This window comes from Falco naumanni, chromosome 4 (assembly GCF_017639655.2).
Source record: "Falco naumanni isolate bFalNau1 chromosome 4, bFalNau1.pat, whole genome shotgun sequence".
NCBI lineage: Eukaryota > Metazoa > Chordata > Aves > Falconiformes > Falconidae > Falco > Falco naumanni.
In genome coordinates this window covers 99659648-99678126 of record NC_054057.1, presented here as the reverse complement: position 1 = coordinate 99678126, position 18479 = coordinate 99659648, and the positions used below count along the sequence as shown (strand labels likewise).

The 18479-nt window shown below is 50.1% G+C and overlaps 1 protein-coding gene across 3 annotated transcripts in view; it reads left to right on the top strand.

The window, feature by feature from the left end:
• MTMR14 (myotubularin related protein 14) overlaps positions 1-18479 on the top strand; it is a 34355-nt gene that overhangs the window by 12307 nt on the left and 3569 nt on the right. For 2 of the 3 annotated variants that reach the window (XM_040590206.1, XM_040590208.1), the window contains 11 exons: positions 25-95; positions 687-761; positions 3227-3293; positions 4314-4399; positions 4690-4766; positions 5032-5068; positions 6537-6607; positions 7238-7287; positions 7509-7647; positions 10420-10596; positions 18293-18448. In XM_040590206.1, the coding sequence (XP_040446140.1) occupies positions 25-95; positions 687-761; positions 3227-3293; positions 4314-4399; positions 4690-4766; positions 5032-5068; positions 6537-6607; positions 7238-7287; positions 7509-7647; positions 10420-10596; positions 18293-18448 (1006 nt within the window). The remainder of the gene's footprint in view (positions 1-24; positions 96-686; positions 762-3226; positions 3294-4313; positions 4400-4689; positions 4767-5031; positions 5069-6536; positions 6608-7237; positions 7288-7508; positions 7648-10419; positions 10597-18292; positions 18449-18479) is intronic. The other variant, XM_040590207.1, reaches the window with a different exon arrangement.

The window sequence follows — 18479 nt, the reverse complement described above, 5'->3', positions numbered from 1 at the left end:
GCTCATGGTCTTTTTTTCTTGCAGGCTGTGAATTTTTTAAGGACTACAAAGACCGGGATTATACAGCTGAAGGTCTTATATTTAACTGGAAACAGGTATATGGGTATTGCAACATGGAGAGCTGTGGGCTGTACCGGGCTTAAGTCTTGCCTCAGAGTTCCTCAGTGATGGTATATATGCCGTGCTTATTTCTGATCACAAGGAGGAAACCAACAGGACAAACAAAACAGATAGTGAATGTACTAAATTATTCATTGTAAAATTCCTATGTAAAATAAGTGAATTGTTATCCTGAAGTCCAGGATGCTTGACCTCTCATGGGCGGTATGGGGTGCTCCTGGGTTTGAATTTGGTGTCTTATTGACAGCCTCTGTTCTCAGGTCTGTCTTCATATTCTGTGTCCTGCTGAGGAAGATGATTGAGTGGAGCAGCCCTACAGGAATTCAGAAACTAATGTGATTTGTCCCTGACTTTCACCGCTGGGAGCACAGAAAAGCTCCGCTTATCCACTAGTCCTTCTAAGAGGCTATGAGTTAATTCTTAGCACTTTTTTGCATCCAAAGATGCTTTGCTGAGATGTTTTCTTCTAGGTGCACCATTTGGCATTTGTTGTTTTGTTTTTTCTGGAACTCGCTGCCTTCAAGTCATGGCTTTTCTCTGACCAGTTGTGTTTGGGTTTTTTGCAGGATTACGTAGATGCTCCATTAAGTATCCCAGTCTCTCTGACCCAATCTCTGAATATTGATTGGAGTGAGTACCAGGTGAGCAAAGCAGGTGTCTCTGTGGGAGATCAGAGACTCACTCAGGAAGCATCAGTAAAGGTTTGAAGTCTGACTTGCTCCTGTTGCCATAATCTGGCTCACTTCATACCATCCCAGCGGGAGCAAGACTGATTACTTGACTGTTCAGAATGGCAGTGGAAATCCTCTACCCAAAAGCTCTGTGGCTTGGTGTGTCCCGAGGCAGCTGACTGTAATGTCAAATCTTTTTCTGTAGCTTGCATAAAGCTTGCAATCCGCTGGGGAGATACGTCACTAACAGGGGTAAGGAGCATGCCAGGAAAGGGAAAGCAGGATTACTCGTTGGCAATCTTAGCTCGGCACATGCTTGCAGTGGGCAGGCTTCCTTGGCTGCGGAGAGTCCTGAGAGAGGTCAGCTTACCTTATGTGAGCAGTAGGCCAGTGACTAGCCACCTTTTTCGTGGGCATGCAGGGTGCCTGTCCTGTGGGAGAAGAGTAGAAAATCATAACTGACCGTGGCGCGTCTCCATTCCTTATTATTGTGACAGCATCGCAAATGATAATTGGATTCTTACGTTTTTCCCAAGCTTCAAGGTTTACCTTTGTCTGTTCATACCAGGGAGCATCCCCTTACACTGCTGATTAGTGTGCTCCATTTCACACATTGGTGGACGTACCAATCCCCCCAGGTTTTGTGGTGATTGACTGCTGGAGCGTGTTGTGCTTCTGTGCTCTGTGGCTGGAAGCACTACAGAACTAGCAGAGCTCCCTGTGCTGGGCCGGTGTGGGTCAGTCAGTGACATAAATAATGTTTAAGTGCCAGCGTAAGCAGAATTGCAGAAAAGTAGCTTGCAGTGTTGAAACAGAACTAATGGGACCACAGCGTGTTTATGGCTAGAACCTTGTTCACTAGAATACTGAGCAGCCAGTATTTTAAAAAGGATATTAAAAATGGAGGAGGATGTAATAAATAGATGCAGAAATGATCTGAGGACTGGAGAAGGTGCTTCACTTAAAGCTGAAGTTCTCAATCTGTTTAGCTAATCACAAAGGTGATGGAGGGTTGACTTGATTAGTGTGTAAGTACGTTTTCAGGGAGAAGATACTAATTCTAAAGCACTCTTCAATCTGGGGAAGAAAAGCTGCACAGGAAACAATATCTGCAGTCTGAAATCAGACCTTCAAATAAGGAAAAGCATTCTTGTGTATTACTTTTGAGGATGATCTATTGGAACATGCTGCCAAAGGAGCAGTGAGCTGTCACCCCTGGCTGAGACGTTTCACTGGGCAGAGATATTGCCAAGCACAAGCTTCAGGCTGTATTTGGGGCAACTGAACAAAACTTCCTGGTTTCTGCTATAGAAAGATCAGACTGGATGATGAGATAATGCCTCTGGCATAAGCACAAGATTGGGTTGAATTGGGCAGATAAAAGACTTTGGAAGTATGGGGTTTTCTGCCCCAGGCTGAGTGTGTTCCTCGTTTCCCTACTCTTTTGTTGCTGTGCAGGCTTCATGGCAGAGCAATATGTTCTTTGACTGACAGTAGTCTTAAGCGTGGTTACACACACGATGCGCACACATGCGAGCACACAGCAAGTGTTCTATTGCTGGGGGTCAGATGTTACTTATACCGCTAACACTGTCACAATGAAACGTTTCCCTCTCCTTGCCTTTTCCTTGCTAATGCGATCCTATTTTCCTGAAGCTAGTTCTGCCTCTGATCAGACCACTGAAATTCCCTGCGTCTTCTCATGACACAGTGGTTAAGAGTGGCATGCTTGAGCTTGTCCTGATGTTTTTCACCTGCATCTCTTGTAGTGCTGGAGGTCTCTGAGTTCAGAGCCCTTCTGTGGTGCTGCTGCTACTTGGGCGTTACTGCACAAGTCCAGTGCCTGTCTGGAGCAGCTGGGAGTGGGTCAGCCCTCTGCAGGCAGCCTGCTGGGGCCGTTTGCAAGGGCCGTAGAGTTTTGAGCAAAATGCTTGGGTTGTGGGAACGAGCTGCTGACTTTGGCCTACTCACCCCATCGTGCTACTTGCGTCACATACGCAACTGTAACATGGCTGCTGAGCCCGTTGGTGAGGTGCACGTGTGCAGGGGGCTGCAGAGCAGGGTCAGCACTCCGCAGGTGTTTGCTGGCTCATGTTAGTCTCTGAGCATGGGCTGCTTGGAGCTTTGGGGGTGCTGGCAAGCAGGTTCTGCGCCAGCCAAGCAAACAGCAAAGATGTCCTTTTTTCTTTTTTTTTTTTTCCTTTTTTTCTTTTTTTTTTTTTCCCCACCTGGTCTCCTGTCCCAGCGTGCCTTTTGCAGAGAATGGGGGGATTGATTAGAACACCAAGGGGAAGGTCTGTCTCTCCGAGGAATGGCTGTGGGATTATTTCTGCTTTGGTGGGGTTCTGGATAGAGAAGAGCGTGGCAGGTTCTGAACTGCCAAACACCCTTTTGTTGTGGGCAGACCCTTACCATCAACATTTCCCTTTCTGCAGAGCTGGGACCTCGTACAACAGACACAGAACTACCTAAAGCTGCTGATCTCCATCATCAATAGTGATGGTAAGGTAAACTCCTTGCTCCCAGCAGTCTAACCGGAGCAGTCGCTGTCTCTGGAAGAACAGCTGATGATATTAGTGCCACTGTGGATCAGTTCCCAATACAGAAGAGATACTTTATAGAGAGCTTCACTTCTCTCCCTTCAAAACAGGGTGATGATCCTAGCATCTCAAGGCTCCAGCTCCCTTAGAAAGGGTCTTGCTGGTTCCTTGAAAACTCTCTCCTCCCAAGGATGGAGGGATATCTGAAAACTTTACCTAATGTTTTACTACTTCAGAGCTGAAGAAAAGAAACATTTTTTCCTCTGCTTGTTGACTCCAGCTCTTATTTTGCTGGACACCTGTGTTTTGTCCCGCCAACCCAGGGTCTCGTTAGGTGCCTACTTAAGAGCCCTTTCCATCCTCTGTCACCACAGCCACCCCAGCTCTTTGAAGGGTAGATATTGCCCTGTGTTGGCATCCCACTCCCTTTGGGTGCTGTGACTTTGTACCTAGCACCATTGGACAGATGGAGCTGTGGCTGGCTCCGCCAGCATGGCCAACAATAGACTCCTGCAGCAGCTGTGTTGGGACACACTGCAAATTTTGTGGAGAGCCCAGGATTTGTGCCCTGTGTGTGGCTCCGCTCAATGTATATCGGTAGGAAGGCTGGTGAGACTGAAGAAGTGGTGAGTTGGAGCAGGTTTCTCTCTGATGTGGGGATACATTGTGATGGTGAGTTGCAGCTGCGTAGGTGTATGTTCTGCGCAGCAAAGTGATGTTCATACCTAGTGACTTCGTGTCCTGAGCAGCTGTCAGAACCAGTACAGCGCATCAGCTGGGGCTGCTGACAACCCAGGACACTCTGAGCAATTTGTTGGCTGCCATATGAAAGACAAAATGTTCTGGCTTGGTGGCTGAGCTCTATGCTTGAGCCTGGGCTGTGGGGATGGAGGGTAGCTTGTCTCTACAGATTTGCCACAAAGAAAAGTTGTTGCTCTTGTTGCACAATCCGTTTTTTTTCTTCTTCCTACCTCTGGAAAAGATGACAGCGGGCTCCTGGTGCACTGTATATCCGGCTGGGATCGAACTCCGCTTTTCATCTCCTTATTGCGCCTCTCCTTATGGGCTGTGAGTACCTAGCTGACCTGCTCTGCTCCTGGGGGTGATTGCTTGGAGGGTGACTGTGTCACCAGGAGGTGGTGGTAGAACAGTTAATGTTCCTTTTGACTGTCTTGGCTTCAGAGAGGTGTGGTTTGGCTTTGATGTGGAGCCCAACATGCTGTCCTGCCATCAGACACAATATCACAGGCAGGTAGAGCAAGCTGGGCATCTTGGATCAGCATGACAGTGTTCAGTAGATTGTGAATTCCCATGTGCCCAGGGCTGCTGCCTGAAGGTTGTTCTCATTTGCTTTGCAGGATGGGCTGATCCACGCGTCGCTGGAGCCATCCGAGATTCTTTACCTGACAGTGGCCTATGACTGGTTTCTCTTTGGGTAGGTACATTAAGTTTTACTCACACAGATATCCCTGCATAGCAGGCTAGAAGCCTTCAGGCCTCATCTTTGGTGTTTGCTCACAACCAAAGGTGGGTGTTGGGGCAATTCCCAATGAGCTGTGACAAGAGAGGCTGATGCTTTTGGCTGTTGGTTTTTTTTTTATCTGGAGGCTCAGGCATCTGGCGGTTCTTGACAGCTTGTGCTTTTCTGCTGATTCTGGCTTCCTGCGTCTGACTGAGCTTTCCCTTGCTCTCTTTTCCAGGCACATGTTAGTCGATCGACTCAGTAAAGGAGAAGAGGTGAGTGTCTGGTGGGGGCAGTGGATGAGCACTGCTTTTTGTTCTCAAGGTACTTGTTTATGGTAGCAGCATTCACTGCCTGCTTCTGGTAATATCAGTGGTCTGGCTGGGCTCTAAAAAGATTGTTCAGGTGCTGGAAAGATGAGGCAGGAGCCTATCCCATCACTTCCTGATGCATAAGGTATATAGGAATGCTTTTCTCTCAGTCTGCAGTTTGGTTGGTGGGTGTTAGTCCTGGCGGTTCCCCTGCGGTGCCATTAGTGTTCAGGCCCCTGGTGAAAGGGTGCTAGGACTTGCTGTTCAGCTCAGCAATGAGAAGGGATGCTTAAGGCATGTGACTCCTGGGAGCTTTGTAAATAAAGTTGTGTAGTCTGGCGTGCTTGTCCTGAGTGCCAGCCCTCCTGCCTGGATGCTGCAGCTGCATGTGGTTTGCATGTCATCGTAGGCTCATGGAGCAGCTTGTGCTGGCTCCAGTGTGTGTATTTGGCGGGGTGTATCTGTGGGTACACAGGTGGGTCTGGGAGGCAGTTAAAATTAGCGCAACTAATTCTCTTCGAAACTTTTACTGTTTAACAGCAAAAAAATGATTGCTCTGACTGTAGATGCAGTTCACTGTAATACCATTTTTTGATACAAATAGAGAGGTGGGGAGTATGTCTAAGCCTTTTTGTTAATCTCCTGCTCCTCAGACTCTCACTTCACTAGGGGATCCCTTGCCTCTGAGCAGCAGAGCCAGGACCCTGGCCTATTTTCCATCTTCCAGGGGTCCAGGACCCCTGTGTTGGTATTGTTATTCCCATTCATTCCTTTCCCAGAGCTCTGCTGGCCCTAGCCCAGGAGCTCTGCTCTGCTCTGCCGCCTGCTTGGCCCAGGGCAGAGTTGGCAGCTGCAACAGGAGAGGGGTGCATGGCTGCCTCTAGCACTCCCTGCTCCCTGTGGCAGGAGGAGAAGGGCTCAGCTCTGCACGGGTAGACGGGGTGGCAGAGGCACCGTGGAGCGAATACCACAAAGCAGACGTGCGTGGCAGGGCACGAGCTTGGGACCACAGATGCTCCAGGAACCGCATGCTTCCAGGTGTGATACAGCTGTGGTGCGGAGGTGGAGCATGCAGCTCTAACCCCGCTAGTCCTGCTGGGCTTGCTGCTTACCTGGGTGTGTAAGCAGAGGCTGGGGGCCATCTCTTTTCCATTCTGCACTGATGGCATAAGTACCTGCCGTGTGCTTGCGGCATGTGTGCGAGGCATTGATGGGGGATTTGTCATACACCTTCCTTTCTGGGCCTCCCCGTGGCAGGGAGAACAGAGGGTCGGTTTGTGTAAGAGAAGGCCCAGGATGGGATGGCGGCAGCCTGTGGCTGGTAGCTGCAGATTTCTTGCTATCTCCTCGTCAGCACCTCCCCGTGAAGATAAGAGGCTGCATGGAGCCTCGGGTTCATTCCTGAACCACTCTTCTCTCTCCCTTTGCTCAGATTTTCTTTTTCTGCTTCAATTTTCTGAAGCACATCACCTCTGAGGAGTTCTCTGCTGTGAAGTCGCAGAGGTAAGGAGCCTGTGCCTGCTGCTGCATGGGCTGCAGAGCCAGGGAGCTTGTTAGTGCTGTTTCTTTGGGGAGATGGAAACCCTGGTGTCCTGGCCCAGTTTTCTTTAATTTATTCTGCACTCTGAAGGCTGCAAAATGGGGACGAGGCTTGTGAGGTGCCACGTCGTGCTCTGAAAAAACTGTCCATGCTGAAATGTGCTCTCTGCTTAATGACTGTCCGTGGCTGCTTTAGCACGGATGAACCCAGAGATATGTGCTCTGGCTGAAGCAGGCTGTGCAGCAAGCTCCTTCAGGCACTGCTGGGGGGAGCGGGGTGGCTGTTTTTCAACAGACCGCTAAACGTTAACCCCTTCCTCTTTCAGGAGGGGCAGAAAGAAATAAAGCCCACCCTGGAGACTGAATAAGCACATCTGCCTGCAGCCTGTTGCCACCCTCTCAAAGCACAGGGGATATGGGCTGGGACTGTTAGGAGAGTCAGATACTGCGCACTGGCCCCATCCCCTCCCTCTGCCCCTGCACAGCTAACTCCTCACTGCTCTGATACTGCTGGGTACTACAGAGATCTGGCTATGGCCACCCTCCGCGCAGCGCTGAAGCGTGGTTGAGGTAACTTTGTCTTTCCTTCCCCAGAAGGAAGAGTTTGCCACCTGGCTTCACCCTGGAAGAGATCTGCATGCTCAGTGAGTGCTGCTGCCAGGCATCGGTGTCCCTGGGTGCTGGTAATGGTCGATCGCCCCGGGGGGCTTGGGTTTCCAGCCTCAAGGTGACTACAAATGGCTGTGCTTCCCTTGGGGCCTCACAAGAACCAGCCCCAGGGCACGGGGGAAGTGTATTGCTTAAAGGGAGAGAAGGTGAGCAAGACCAAGCTGGTCTCCAGGTAGCTGTGTTTTCTTTTCTCTAGAACAGAGAGATCGAGGCAGCACCACAAGTCTGAGCAGTGACTTCTCCCTGGGGATGGAAAGCTCCCCTGGAGCAGCTGGGAGCTTCACCTATGAAGCAGTGGAGCTGATGCCAGCAGGAGCACAGGCTCAAGCAGCATGGTGAGGAGATAACCACTCAGTGGGGCTGCAGAGCAAAAGGTGCAGGTTCTGAGCACGGTAGAAAATATACTTCTGAAGTCCCTCACCCTCCAGGTCTGCTCTCTGTGACATGGGTTTGTTAGAGGGGAGGGAGGAATTTGGCTGTCAGAGGCTTTGCTGCAACTTGTGCTACAAGAGCTGCACCAGAAGTTGGAGACCACCCCATATTCAAGACTGTCAGGCTTCTGCAGGGATGCTCCTGAAGCTTGTCCCCTGATGAGGGTAAAGCAGCTTTATTTCATTTTCACCACTTTCACTGTTAAACTTCATCCAGAAAGGATTTCATTACTTTTAAAAGATGGTTCCGAACTACCCGGAAAATAACATTTGGCAGCAGACTCCCCCGGGGAAAGACAGAGACAGTTTAGCTGCCCTAAAATGAAATCTAATCAGTTTCTGGAAGAGATTATACAGGGGAATATCTGCAGTTCATGGTAAGTGGGCTGGGTGGCCAAGAATCCCCTCTAAAGTTTAGCCCTTCTAACAGCACCAGGCGTGTGAGCTGAAAGCAGGTTGCTGCCTGCAGCACTGCTTAGAGATGCTTCTGGGGGGGGAATATGAAAGTCTTGGTGCTTCCAGTTGATAGAGGGTGACATAGGAGTCACCTGGGGATGCAGGTAGCTGTCTGGAAGCAGGGACTGGGGCAGGTATCTGGTGACTCTGCTGCTCTGGGACGGGCGTTGTGCTTGCTTGTGGAGTTTCTGGTGCTGTTCGGGGATTTCAGAACCTTGCTGTAGGGTTGCCCCTCTCAGTTTAATTTTTCTCTCCTCTCCCTCAGCACATGTGAAGGATGCTATTTTATATTGCAATTATTTTAAATTAAAACTGGGTTGTGCTGGAGGCAGTTGAAAGTCCTTTGGGACTGAGCCTGCAGCCATGCTAGTGGCAGCAGCCTTTCCGAAGCACATTGCGATTCAATTTATAAAACGCTGAGAAGAGGGGAAGAGAGAATCTTCCTGCAGAATCACAAAATGGGAGACGGGGAGTCCTAAACTGCATTTGCCAAGTGAGCAGCACAGAGTCCTCTTTAACACACAGAGCCTTCCTATCCACAGCAGAGTGACTGCAGCAAGTAGAGAATAACTTTCCACTTGCCTGGCTGCAGGGTAGTAAACTGGAAGCATTTCTGTTGCTCTGCAGCACGAAACCTACACACGATTTTCACAAGATGTGAAGTGACCGGAGCATGCTGGAAAAGATCTGCTGCACTTGTGTATATCACAGCTTGGTTTTGTGATGTGTTTTCTAACTCTGGTTTGCTTTCATTCATGTTGGAGACGTGGGGCTGTATTGGGGCTAGCTGCTGCTACCACAGGGATGCTTTGGGCCCGTGCTGTGGGTGTGAGCTTGGGGAAGGGAAGGCTGTGAGCCTTGCCATGAGTGCTTAGCAAGAGGACTGGTCATGGATGTCTTGCTGGAGGTTGTTGAGACTGTTGTGGAGAACAGGTAGGGCTTGATACAAGCTGGGTGAGCTGGGCTGTGCATAGTGTGACAGGGGAGAGGAGGGGATGTGCTTCATTGTGTTGTCCTGAAAACAGGTAGCCTCAAGGTCTCCTTGCAAGGAGAGGCATTTGGTTTTTAGTTGTACAAGCCTTTTTCTGCAGGCTGTGCTTGGAGATGTTGGCAGCTATAATAGCATGAGATGAATAATGCTTGGGAGAGGCTGTGGTGTGATGTTTGAGGGTGGACACACTTCAAGAAATGGAGAGGATATCATGCTTTCCACTGTACAATGAGCCTGTCTTTAGCTGCAGTAGCTGACAGTGCTCAAGATCTCAAAGCTCAAAGAGATGCCCTTCCAGATTTCAGGAAGAACAGCATCTTTTCTCCTTGAGTGTGTTTGCTTTAGACTTCTCCTTTTTACTTGTGTATATAGGGACATCTTTGCCCAATTCACTGTGGTTTTGGAAGGGGAGAAATTCTTGGGACTCTTCCAGGAGAAAAAAAAATTACATCAAAATCACTGATGTAAGAAAGAAAATCTTCTAAACATGGAGCAGCAGTGATATGAATTAGTCCCAGATACGTGTGCCTGTTTGGCATGTAGCTGGCTCGTACTGCAAGTTAAGGCCTGATGCAGCAATGGACAGTGAATCATGCCCAAGTCTGAATATGCTGGCTAGAAAAGCAGCTAGAGCAGTTCTGGGCTGTCAGCACAGACAGGGAGAGGACTGAAGTGCACCTACATCTGGAGTGACTGTCAGCTCTGAGCACGTGGTCAGAAGTGTGGTCAGTGATGCCTGAAGAGAATCACTAAAAGCGAAAATAACACCGGAGGTGTGGGGAAAATAACGCTGGTGCTGTCTCCCTGTTACCCTCATCAATGTGCACGAACGCCCACCTGGGTTGAGCTCCTCGGCTGATAGCGCTCTGTAGTTAGAGCAGATTGAAATGATCTTTCCCTGCTGGGAGGCCCCTTGCTTGAGGCATTTTTACAGCTAGACTAAACAAAGCAATCGCTGTATTCGCGTGGGCCGATGCATTCTCCTGTCTCTGATTTCCAGGTAACGTGGATGTAATCTATAGAAGAATGGGCTAAGATGGGTTGAGCTCAGTGTACCCCTGTCACTGAGCGGTTACCGTGACTCATGGTTCCTTGGGAGGGAGGAGGGCAGGTTCAGTGGGAACAGGAGCTTGTAGCTGCTGGGGTAAAATCCAGCCTGTTGTGGAAAGGCTTCCTAGTTGGAGTATGTGGGAAAGCCAGCTTTCTCACCCGAGTCCTCCATCCCACAGGAGGAAGAGCTGTGCATCGTCACCGCAAGCCGTGCTCTGGAGCAGGGCACAGCAGTCTGAAGACAGGCTGCCTTCTGCCGGGATGGTCGAAGTCAAGTCCTCCAGCTCCTCTTCATCAACCCATTCTGATAACTTCCTGAGGATTGGAAGCAGCCCACTGGAAGTGCCCAGATCCAGGTGAGATGGGATGGAGTACAGCATTTCCCAGCAAAATTAGTATCTCGTTAAGGGAGTGCAGGGCTGCACTTGTGTGGCTCTAAGAACCCTGAAGCATACGCGTATCTACAAACAAGCTTCAGGAAGCCTGTTCCTCTCTTAGCCTGAGCTTGTGTGAAATGCTGGCCATTAAACACAGAAACTCCTGCCTCAGCCCATTTAGAGGAGTGAGGAACTGTGCTGATAACAGCTAGGCGTCTGTTCTGCCTGCCCTCAGTGCATGCTTCAACTCCTGAGCTCTGGCATCTCTGCATCCTGCATGCTTGGAGCTCACAGCACTTCCTCTGTTAAAGGCGTCCACAGGGGTTTGAAATGGCTGTGTTGTGCGAGGGAGGAAGCCTTTCAAACCGAGCAGAACTCACCCTGCATCTTTCCTCTCCCCCTTTCCGCCTTGCTGACCTTCCTGACACTGCAGGTTGGAAAAAAAATCTGGGTGCTGGTGGCAAGCAGAGGTAGAATCTGCCGGGAGCAAGCTGCGAGCACTGTGCCGGCACAAAGGATTTCACCTGGAAAGCTGTGTGTTCCCACTGGGGAATGGGGATCCTGGACCTGATCCTAATCTCATGCCGTAACAAAGGATATTCTGGCACCCTTCTGGAGTCTGATGCTGTGGTAGGGCAAAGTCGAGTGGTGAGCTAGGCTAGGGAAGAAAGAACAGAGCCTGTGGAGCAGACACCGTGTGTTTAGGCCGACAGCGGATAAAGAGGCTCTCGATAAGAGGTTGCTGTTAACAGCATCAAATGCTTGTGTAGTCTCTGCAGGTTTTCCAGTGAGTCTTTTTCTAGTGATTCCCTTCAGAAACAGCCACCAGCCAAATTTTAGTACTCTCTCATCACGTGGAAAATAAAATTACAAACAAGTAAAGCACTGAAAATATATCAGACTTTCTTACCAAGTGCCTTGATTCCAGAGAAAAATCACCATCTGGCAGTTTTCATAAATAATGCTACTGTTCTCCCCAGGGAAAAGAGATCAATGGAATGGTTTTGAGTTGTTGCTGGGACCTACCTCCACGTTCTCTGTAAAATGAAACAAATCTCCCAAGAAGAAAATACTGGGAAGAGAACAGCTTGCCTTGGGGGCTGCTTTTGTTCATGACGGTAGTGCCGCAGTTCCTGTGTGTGGTCTCATGCCATTCCCAAGACCTGACAGGCTGCTTAGCGCTGGGCTGGTGGTGAGCTTGCAGCAGTGCTGTGGAAGAAGCGGTTTATAATGCTTCAGCCAGACTCTGCTCTGCGAGAGTGAAGAGGAGAAACGGAGTAAGCATTGAAGGGGCTGAGCACCCAGTCCCTGGGGTTTATGTGCCAGGGGCTTGGAGCTGCTAAAGCCAGCAGTTTTTGTCTGGCTGTGTCTGGATTAGGTGTCTGTAAGCTTTTGGATGGTTAGTGCCCGTTGGTGTCAGGTGTTCAGAAGCAGCATCTCCAGGGCTTGAGGCAGCAGGCAAGCAGGGTGGGGGAACTTGTTACTTCCAGGCCAGAGTCCCTAGGGGTGGCTTGTCCCTAGGGTTGGCTTTTCCCTATGCCCCATAAATATTCCTGAGAAGGAGTTGCAGTAAGAGGTAAACATTCTGTGATGTGAAATCCACTGTAAACATTTTTCTGACCTTTATGATAGCTCCTACTGTGGAACAAAGCCATCATAACCCTTCAATGCAGCAAGGTTGCACCAGTTCACTCCCAATCCCTGCTGACTTTTGTGGACAAGGCAGTGTGAAGGGCTCAGCTAGAAAAAAATACATGATGGGATAATAAGGGATAAAAGGGGAGCAAACACCACACACAGCCTGGAACCAAGCGGACAGGAGAAGGGAATCAGTTGTGAAGCCAAAGTGGTGAAATTGGCTGCATGCAAAGATGGTTAGCCTGCTACAGTTATGCTGGGTGGAGACTGTACACCTGCATGCTCTCCATCCCTGGTATCAGCTGGGTTTGCCCTCTCCTCTCAGTGTGCAGGCTGGAGGAAATAAGCCTAGAGACCCTGCAGGGGTGGGTGGAATTGTCAAGACAATGGCTGAACTAAGCTTCTCTTCCAAACCAAGTTGTCTGGCACATTCATGCTCCTTCGCCTCCTAGTCCATGGCCAGATCAATCAGTCTGTGCCCTGCCTGCCTTCCCCGGGGTAGTGCTGCTAACAGCTCTGCTAGCTGAGGGCTTGAGCAGCGTGTTGCCTTGTCAGACGCTGACATGACTTGCACTTTTGGGGGCCTGAACATGGTATGTTTTCTCCCAAGAGAGGGGTTATGTCACCACTTGGCTTTGGTCTCCCTGCTTGGACTATGTTAATCTGCATTTGTCTGGTGAGCTCCATGCAGGTAATGGATATCACAGTACCTTCAGCCACCGTTTTCCATCCTGAAAAGGATGGATCCCATCGGGTGGAGAAAGAGGAGTGTATCTGTGATGGAAGGAAAAGGTAAATTCTTTCCCTTCACCCCAGAAAAGTGGTGGGACTAGGATGGAAAGACTGGAGCACAGAGACTGATCAGGATGCCAAAAATAACTTTATCTCTACAGTGCTGCTGGCAGGGTTAACAGCCAAGGCTCCTAAGATGAAGAAACTATTGTACTTGACTTCCTAATCCTCTGGTGGTGTGGCCATAGCAACAAAACACTTAACCACTGCAGCAGCAGTTGAGGAAAAATGGTTGCTTGTAAAATGCCAGCAGGCAACCTTAAGGTAGTTCACGTAAACATCCCAGTCTGGGTGCTGGCAGGCAAGGGAACGTGAAGGCAAGCCAGCAAAGAGAGATGAGCAGAGCCTGGGAGGAGAACTGTGATGTCCCAAAGGAAGGAGTCACAAATGCGGAGTCAGCTGGTGGGAGCCAAGCCCCTCTCCTGACCAGGCCATGTCAGCAGTCCGGTGCTGACAGTGCCTCACCAGCTGGTCTTCTGAGTCCTGCTCTGATCCAGAGGTCCTGGATATCCGTAAATCCCAGGATGGTTCTTGTTAGGCAAAGCAGAACAAAGGCAAATTCTTAGCTTACCCCAATGCGATGGTAAGATCACATCTGCTGAGGGCAAACATGCATGAAGATACTGCATAGCCTATTTACAGAGTAGGACAAGGTGCTGCTTGTTCTACAAGCAGAGTCCGAGTATGGCAGACAGCGTGCATTGAATCGAGCTCCCTGCGTGCAAGTGGGTAGCGGCTTGCAAACCATGTTCTGTGTTTGCATTTGACACTAACAGTCTAAGCATCCCACGACACTGCGGGAAACCCCTGTATCTGTGTCAGGGATTTAGTGTGTGTGTACGTAGCGCTAATGTGGATTAGCAGTTGGATAATCTTTGGTTGAATGTGCTTTTGCTAAGTCAATTAAACAAAACCCAAAGTACTGTGATCTGGAGAGTTGAGATCTTCAGGAGTTAAATTGTGGACGATCTGCTTTGATCAACAGCCACACAGACCTCTTACTTAAAGGGCTGCAGACTGTTCAGCTGTGGGTCTGGGGCGAGTGCAGTGAGCACAGAGAGGGACAGAGAAGCTGCCGTCCCTTGGCTTTGGGTGTTGTGTTGATCACGCTAAAACTGCAAGCACACTGTGTCTTGCTCTTACAGCCACCTGGCTTGGAAGCTGTAACTGCAATTTGACAGCTTGGGATAGTGGCCACAGCGGGACAGGAATTGTTTACAGGAATGTTTTCTGGAATTATTGCACAACTGTGCCACAAAATGGGCTTGCCGGCTGGCACATGACTGCTGCAATCAGAAATAGTTGTGCTCGCAGAGGACTGGCTGCTCAGGCTGTTACGGCACTAACACAGCCTGTAGAGAGCTGTCTGGGATTCAGCCAGGGCTCTCAGCACAGCTTTCTGCCAGCCCCTCCTTGCCAACATTTCCCACGCAAAGGTGGGAAGGGCTGCCCTTTACTCCAGGTTGCCACAGTCTGCCTGTGCACACAGTACCTCCTTAACGCTTCGATTTGAGGCACAGAGCATATGCTGGCAAATGAGCTGCTTCCCAAATAGTCCTAGGTGTGTAGAAATATGGCAGGTGAGCGGGGGCAGCACAGGGCAGGATGAGAGCCTAGCTGTCGGCGCTTGGCACTCATCTCAGTTACATATTAAGAAAGGGAAGGATCCCTGACTGTTGCTCTGCCTCCGGTATTGGCTCTCCTCTGGCAGGCGCGTGTCCGTGTGCTCTGAAATACTCTATCTTGTGCAGCATGTTGCATGGGAAGCGCTGACCTAATTAAAAGGAACCGTTCCAGGCTAGGAGTTGCCAGTTTATGGCCTGCTAGAGGTCCTTCCTTGTGTGAAGGAACAGCTTGCAGCTCATCTCTGTTTTGCTAATCTAATTTTGTTAATCTTGCACTTTTGAGGGAGTTTCTTCCCACTCATGGACCTGAAGAGGTGGGTGTGTGAAGCTCACTTTCATTCTCTTTCTGTCTGCTATTAGATGTCTGTGGCAGAGACAGCGACTTGAAGGCTTGCTGTATCTCATCTCCCCTAACCATGTCAGCTTTGCTGTAGTCGTCCGGCTGCTTCCCAAGACCTTCCACACTGCCCTCACAGCTAGCCAGCCTCTGGCATGGCTGTAATGTGTTCCAAATGTGTTGTCCTTAAAGGCTTGGGGACTGGTCCTGGTGTCCCAGCAGCCTGTCTTGCTCTGGGGGCCTCGCTGAAGCCCTTTTTCGGCCTCTGCAGCAAGACTTTACAAGGAGCCTTCAGGGACAGAAATAACAGGAAGACTTTCGCCTCTAGCATTGATGAGATTGTGCTGGGATACGTTTCCCCTAGAGATCTGGTTTTGGTCTCAAGCCAAGTTCAGCTTTTAAGAAGCTCTGCTGTCCTTGCAGTGCAAATGCAAGGTTTCCCATGCCGTGCCTTCCCCACCTGTCTTGCCCAGCCTTGGCCTCTGCTGTCTCTTGAGGTTTTTCAAGATGTTTGTTGGTTGTGACACTGCCTCAGGAGCCTCCCTTGAGGAGGTATTGGGGATAGAGGGGAAAGTCTGCCACGATCTCTTAGCTCTGCTGGCTAGGCTCAGATATATAAGCCAGGAGAGAGATGACCTGGACTCGCTGCAGAGTCAATCAGCTTATTCAATTAATCAACAAGTGTTTATTCTGCTGCCTGGAGGTGAGACACAGAATTGGCTGCCTTGAACTCCTAGACTCCTGTGCTGTTAGGGCAGATGTAACTTGAGTAAGTGCACAGCTGCTTGGCAGGGCCAGGGACCCCAGGAAGGCTTAGAGGGCTAGGAAGCCGCCAGGAGTGGCTCCTTGTGGAAAGTACACGATGCTTTTATCAGCCTGTTCAAGAAAGGATTCAAGAGGTGACTTGAGAGATCTCCAAGAGGTGGTATAAGATCTAAGTCTGATCTTAGCTGACAACCATGGAAGGTGACAAGCAACTGGAAGCTGAGGCCGCACACCCAAAGCAGGAAAATTTTCTGCTCATCTTCAGCACAGACTTACAGACCAGTGTGATTGATGATACCAGGCACGGGGACCTTTTTACTGTCCCTGGGGCCCTGGATCATGTCTTACTCCTTTGCTTAGCATGGCATGGGCACAGTCTTCTAGGCAGGCTCCTGACAGTACTCTCCCTTTGCAAGAACTGCAGAGCTCTGCTCTGTTCTCTTCACCTGGAGATCCTGCTGTGGCCCAATCTCTCCTCTGCCATCCAGTCTTGCCCTCTTCAAAACCTTTGTTTCTGCCTGGCCCCAAACCTATCCTCTGTTCAGCAGCTCATTACCTTTTTGACATAATCATGCCCCTGTCTACTTCCAGCCCAAGTCCATTGCCTGCAGACCTCCTTACTGCTTTAGCCGAAATAAATTCTTGTCACTGTGTGTGATACTGCTATTTTTCCAGTCTGGCTGTGCTGTACTGTCAGGAGGTGACATCCTCCTCTTCCCTCTGCACTGAAGCAGTGTTCCTCTATGCTTCTCCCTGGCTTTCTGCACTCTTCCTACTGTGCTTCCAGCATGGCACCGTGCTCTAGGCCCAAATGCTCTCCTTCACGCTGACTTCCTCAGCTTTATCTTCCCAAGGCAGGGAGAGGAGTAGATGTCACTGAACAGCTGCTCCCTTTCCCTTACGAATTCCTTACATCCCAGGGAAGGTTGTCCCTGTCTGATCTTCAAAAGGTCTTCCCAAGAGTATACACTGCAGTCTTGCTTTCAATGAAATACTCTTGTCCTTGCTGCAGCATTGCGTGCTCTAGGAAAAACACCTTTTTGCAAGAAGGGATTCTCCCATTATTCTGAACCTCACTCCTCAGTTTGTTGAGCAGCCAAAGAACAAGAGCTGTGCAAGGCAGGTGAAGCTCTGCTCTTCCTATTTTCTGCTGTGGTGCCCTTCCAGAGCCTGAACTTCCAGACAGCAGTGTTACCCCCAAGCTACAGGAGCATCATCACTGTGATGGGAAGCTGACAGGCAAGGAGCTGTGTGACTTCCCCTTCTCTGCTTCGGCAGCCAGCTCAGGACCACATTTCAAACATCTCAAACTTGGCCATATCGATCAGACTAGTTAAATAGCAGGCTTGGAATTAGATCGAGATTGCAAATAGGTTTCCTGCTGTGCCTCTTGCCCTACCCTTGCCTTCCAGTCTTGCTGAGGTCCTTCTTGCTGGGGGAGATCCTGTCTTTCTAGCTGTTCTCCTGGTCTCTTGGGGAGCAGCTGCAGTGCGCCACTGCTATTCTTAGCTGTGAAGACAGCGTGCAAGTACCTGGCCCAGCAGAGCTGGAGCTGGTGCACTGCTATCTGCCCAGCAGTTCTCAGATAAATTATCTAGAAGATCTTGATGGTGTGTAATTGAGTAGCTCTGCCACAGGCTGTGCTTCCAGCTATGTATGCTCTGCTGTGCAAGCAGGGCACAGTAATTGCTTGCTCCCCAGAAGCCAAGAGCTCTGGGTTAGTCTCAAGTGATTGTGCCCTCTTCTCTGAGATTTTGGAGGGACTCCTCAGATTCACTTACCAGATTTCATGCTTCCTCCTTTCCTGGCAGGAGGTTGCATACATCAAAGAATTACCCTCCCTTGACTATTTTTCCTATCCTCGATATTTTGCCACCTGGTTTCTGGCACAGTCCATTCTTCTAGCACAGGAATGAAAAGATCTTCAGATGCTGGGTGGTGGTGGGGATGCCCTGGGGACATCTTGAGCAGTGACTGGCTCTGTTCAGGTCTGGTGTTAATGCCTCTGAGTGATCTGCTTTCTAGCGGCTGCCGAACCAAGGATCTCTAAGTCTTTCTCAGCACTAACCAAGTCACAACCTTGATTCTCCATCAGGCCTTGCCACTGCCCTGGGATGTGCTGACAGCTACAACAAGCAACAGGGGAGTGCCCCCTGTACAGCACAGCAGCCACATCTGTGAGGGATTCAGGGCAAGACCTGCTGTTGCATCTTGCTGATGGGTTTCACAGTTCTGCATGGCCATCTGCTTCTTGCTGGCTCTGTCCTGTCCAGCTCCCGGTGTGCTCCTGCTGCTTTGTCAGCCCCAGCCAGCTTGGCTCTCACCTCGCTTTCAAAGGAAAGGCTTGGCCAGAGGCCCAGCCAGAGCTGCATGTTGCACCCTGGTCCCTGAGTGTCAAAGCTGCTGGCACAGGCGCTGCTGGCAGGCAGCCCGACAGGTCCCTGGCACCAGCGTTAGTGAGAGGCATGTGGCTGAATGACCTGACTGATTGCGCCGTCTCCCTCTCTCTCTGCCCCAGATCGGCGGACCATTCTCTGCCCGGATCTTCCGTTTCCACAGACTTTGGCAGCTGGCAGATGGTGACAGGGTGTGGCAGTATTCGGGAGCAGGCAATCCTGAGCGCAGACGCCTCTCTCCCTTGCAGCTTCCCGGATGAGTTCCCTTGCACTTGCCTGTAAGTGTCTCAAATGCAGGATCTCTCCTTG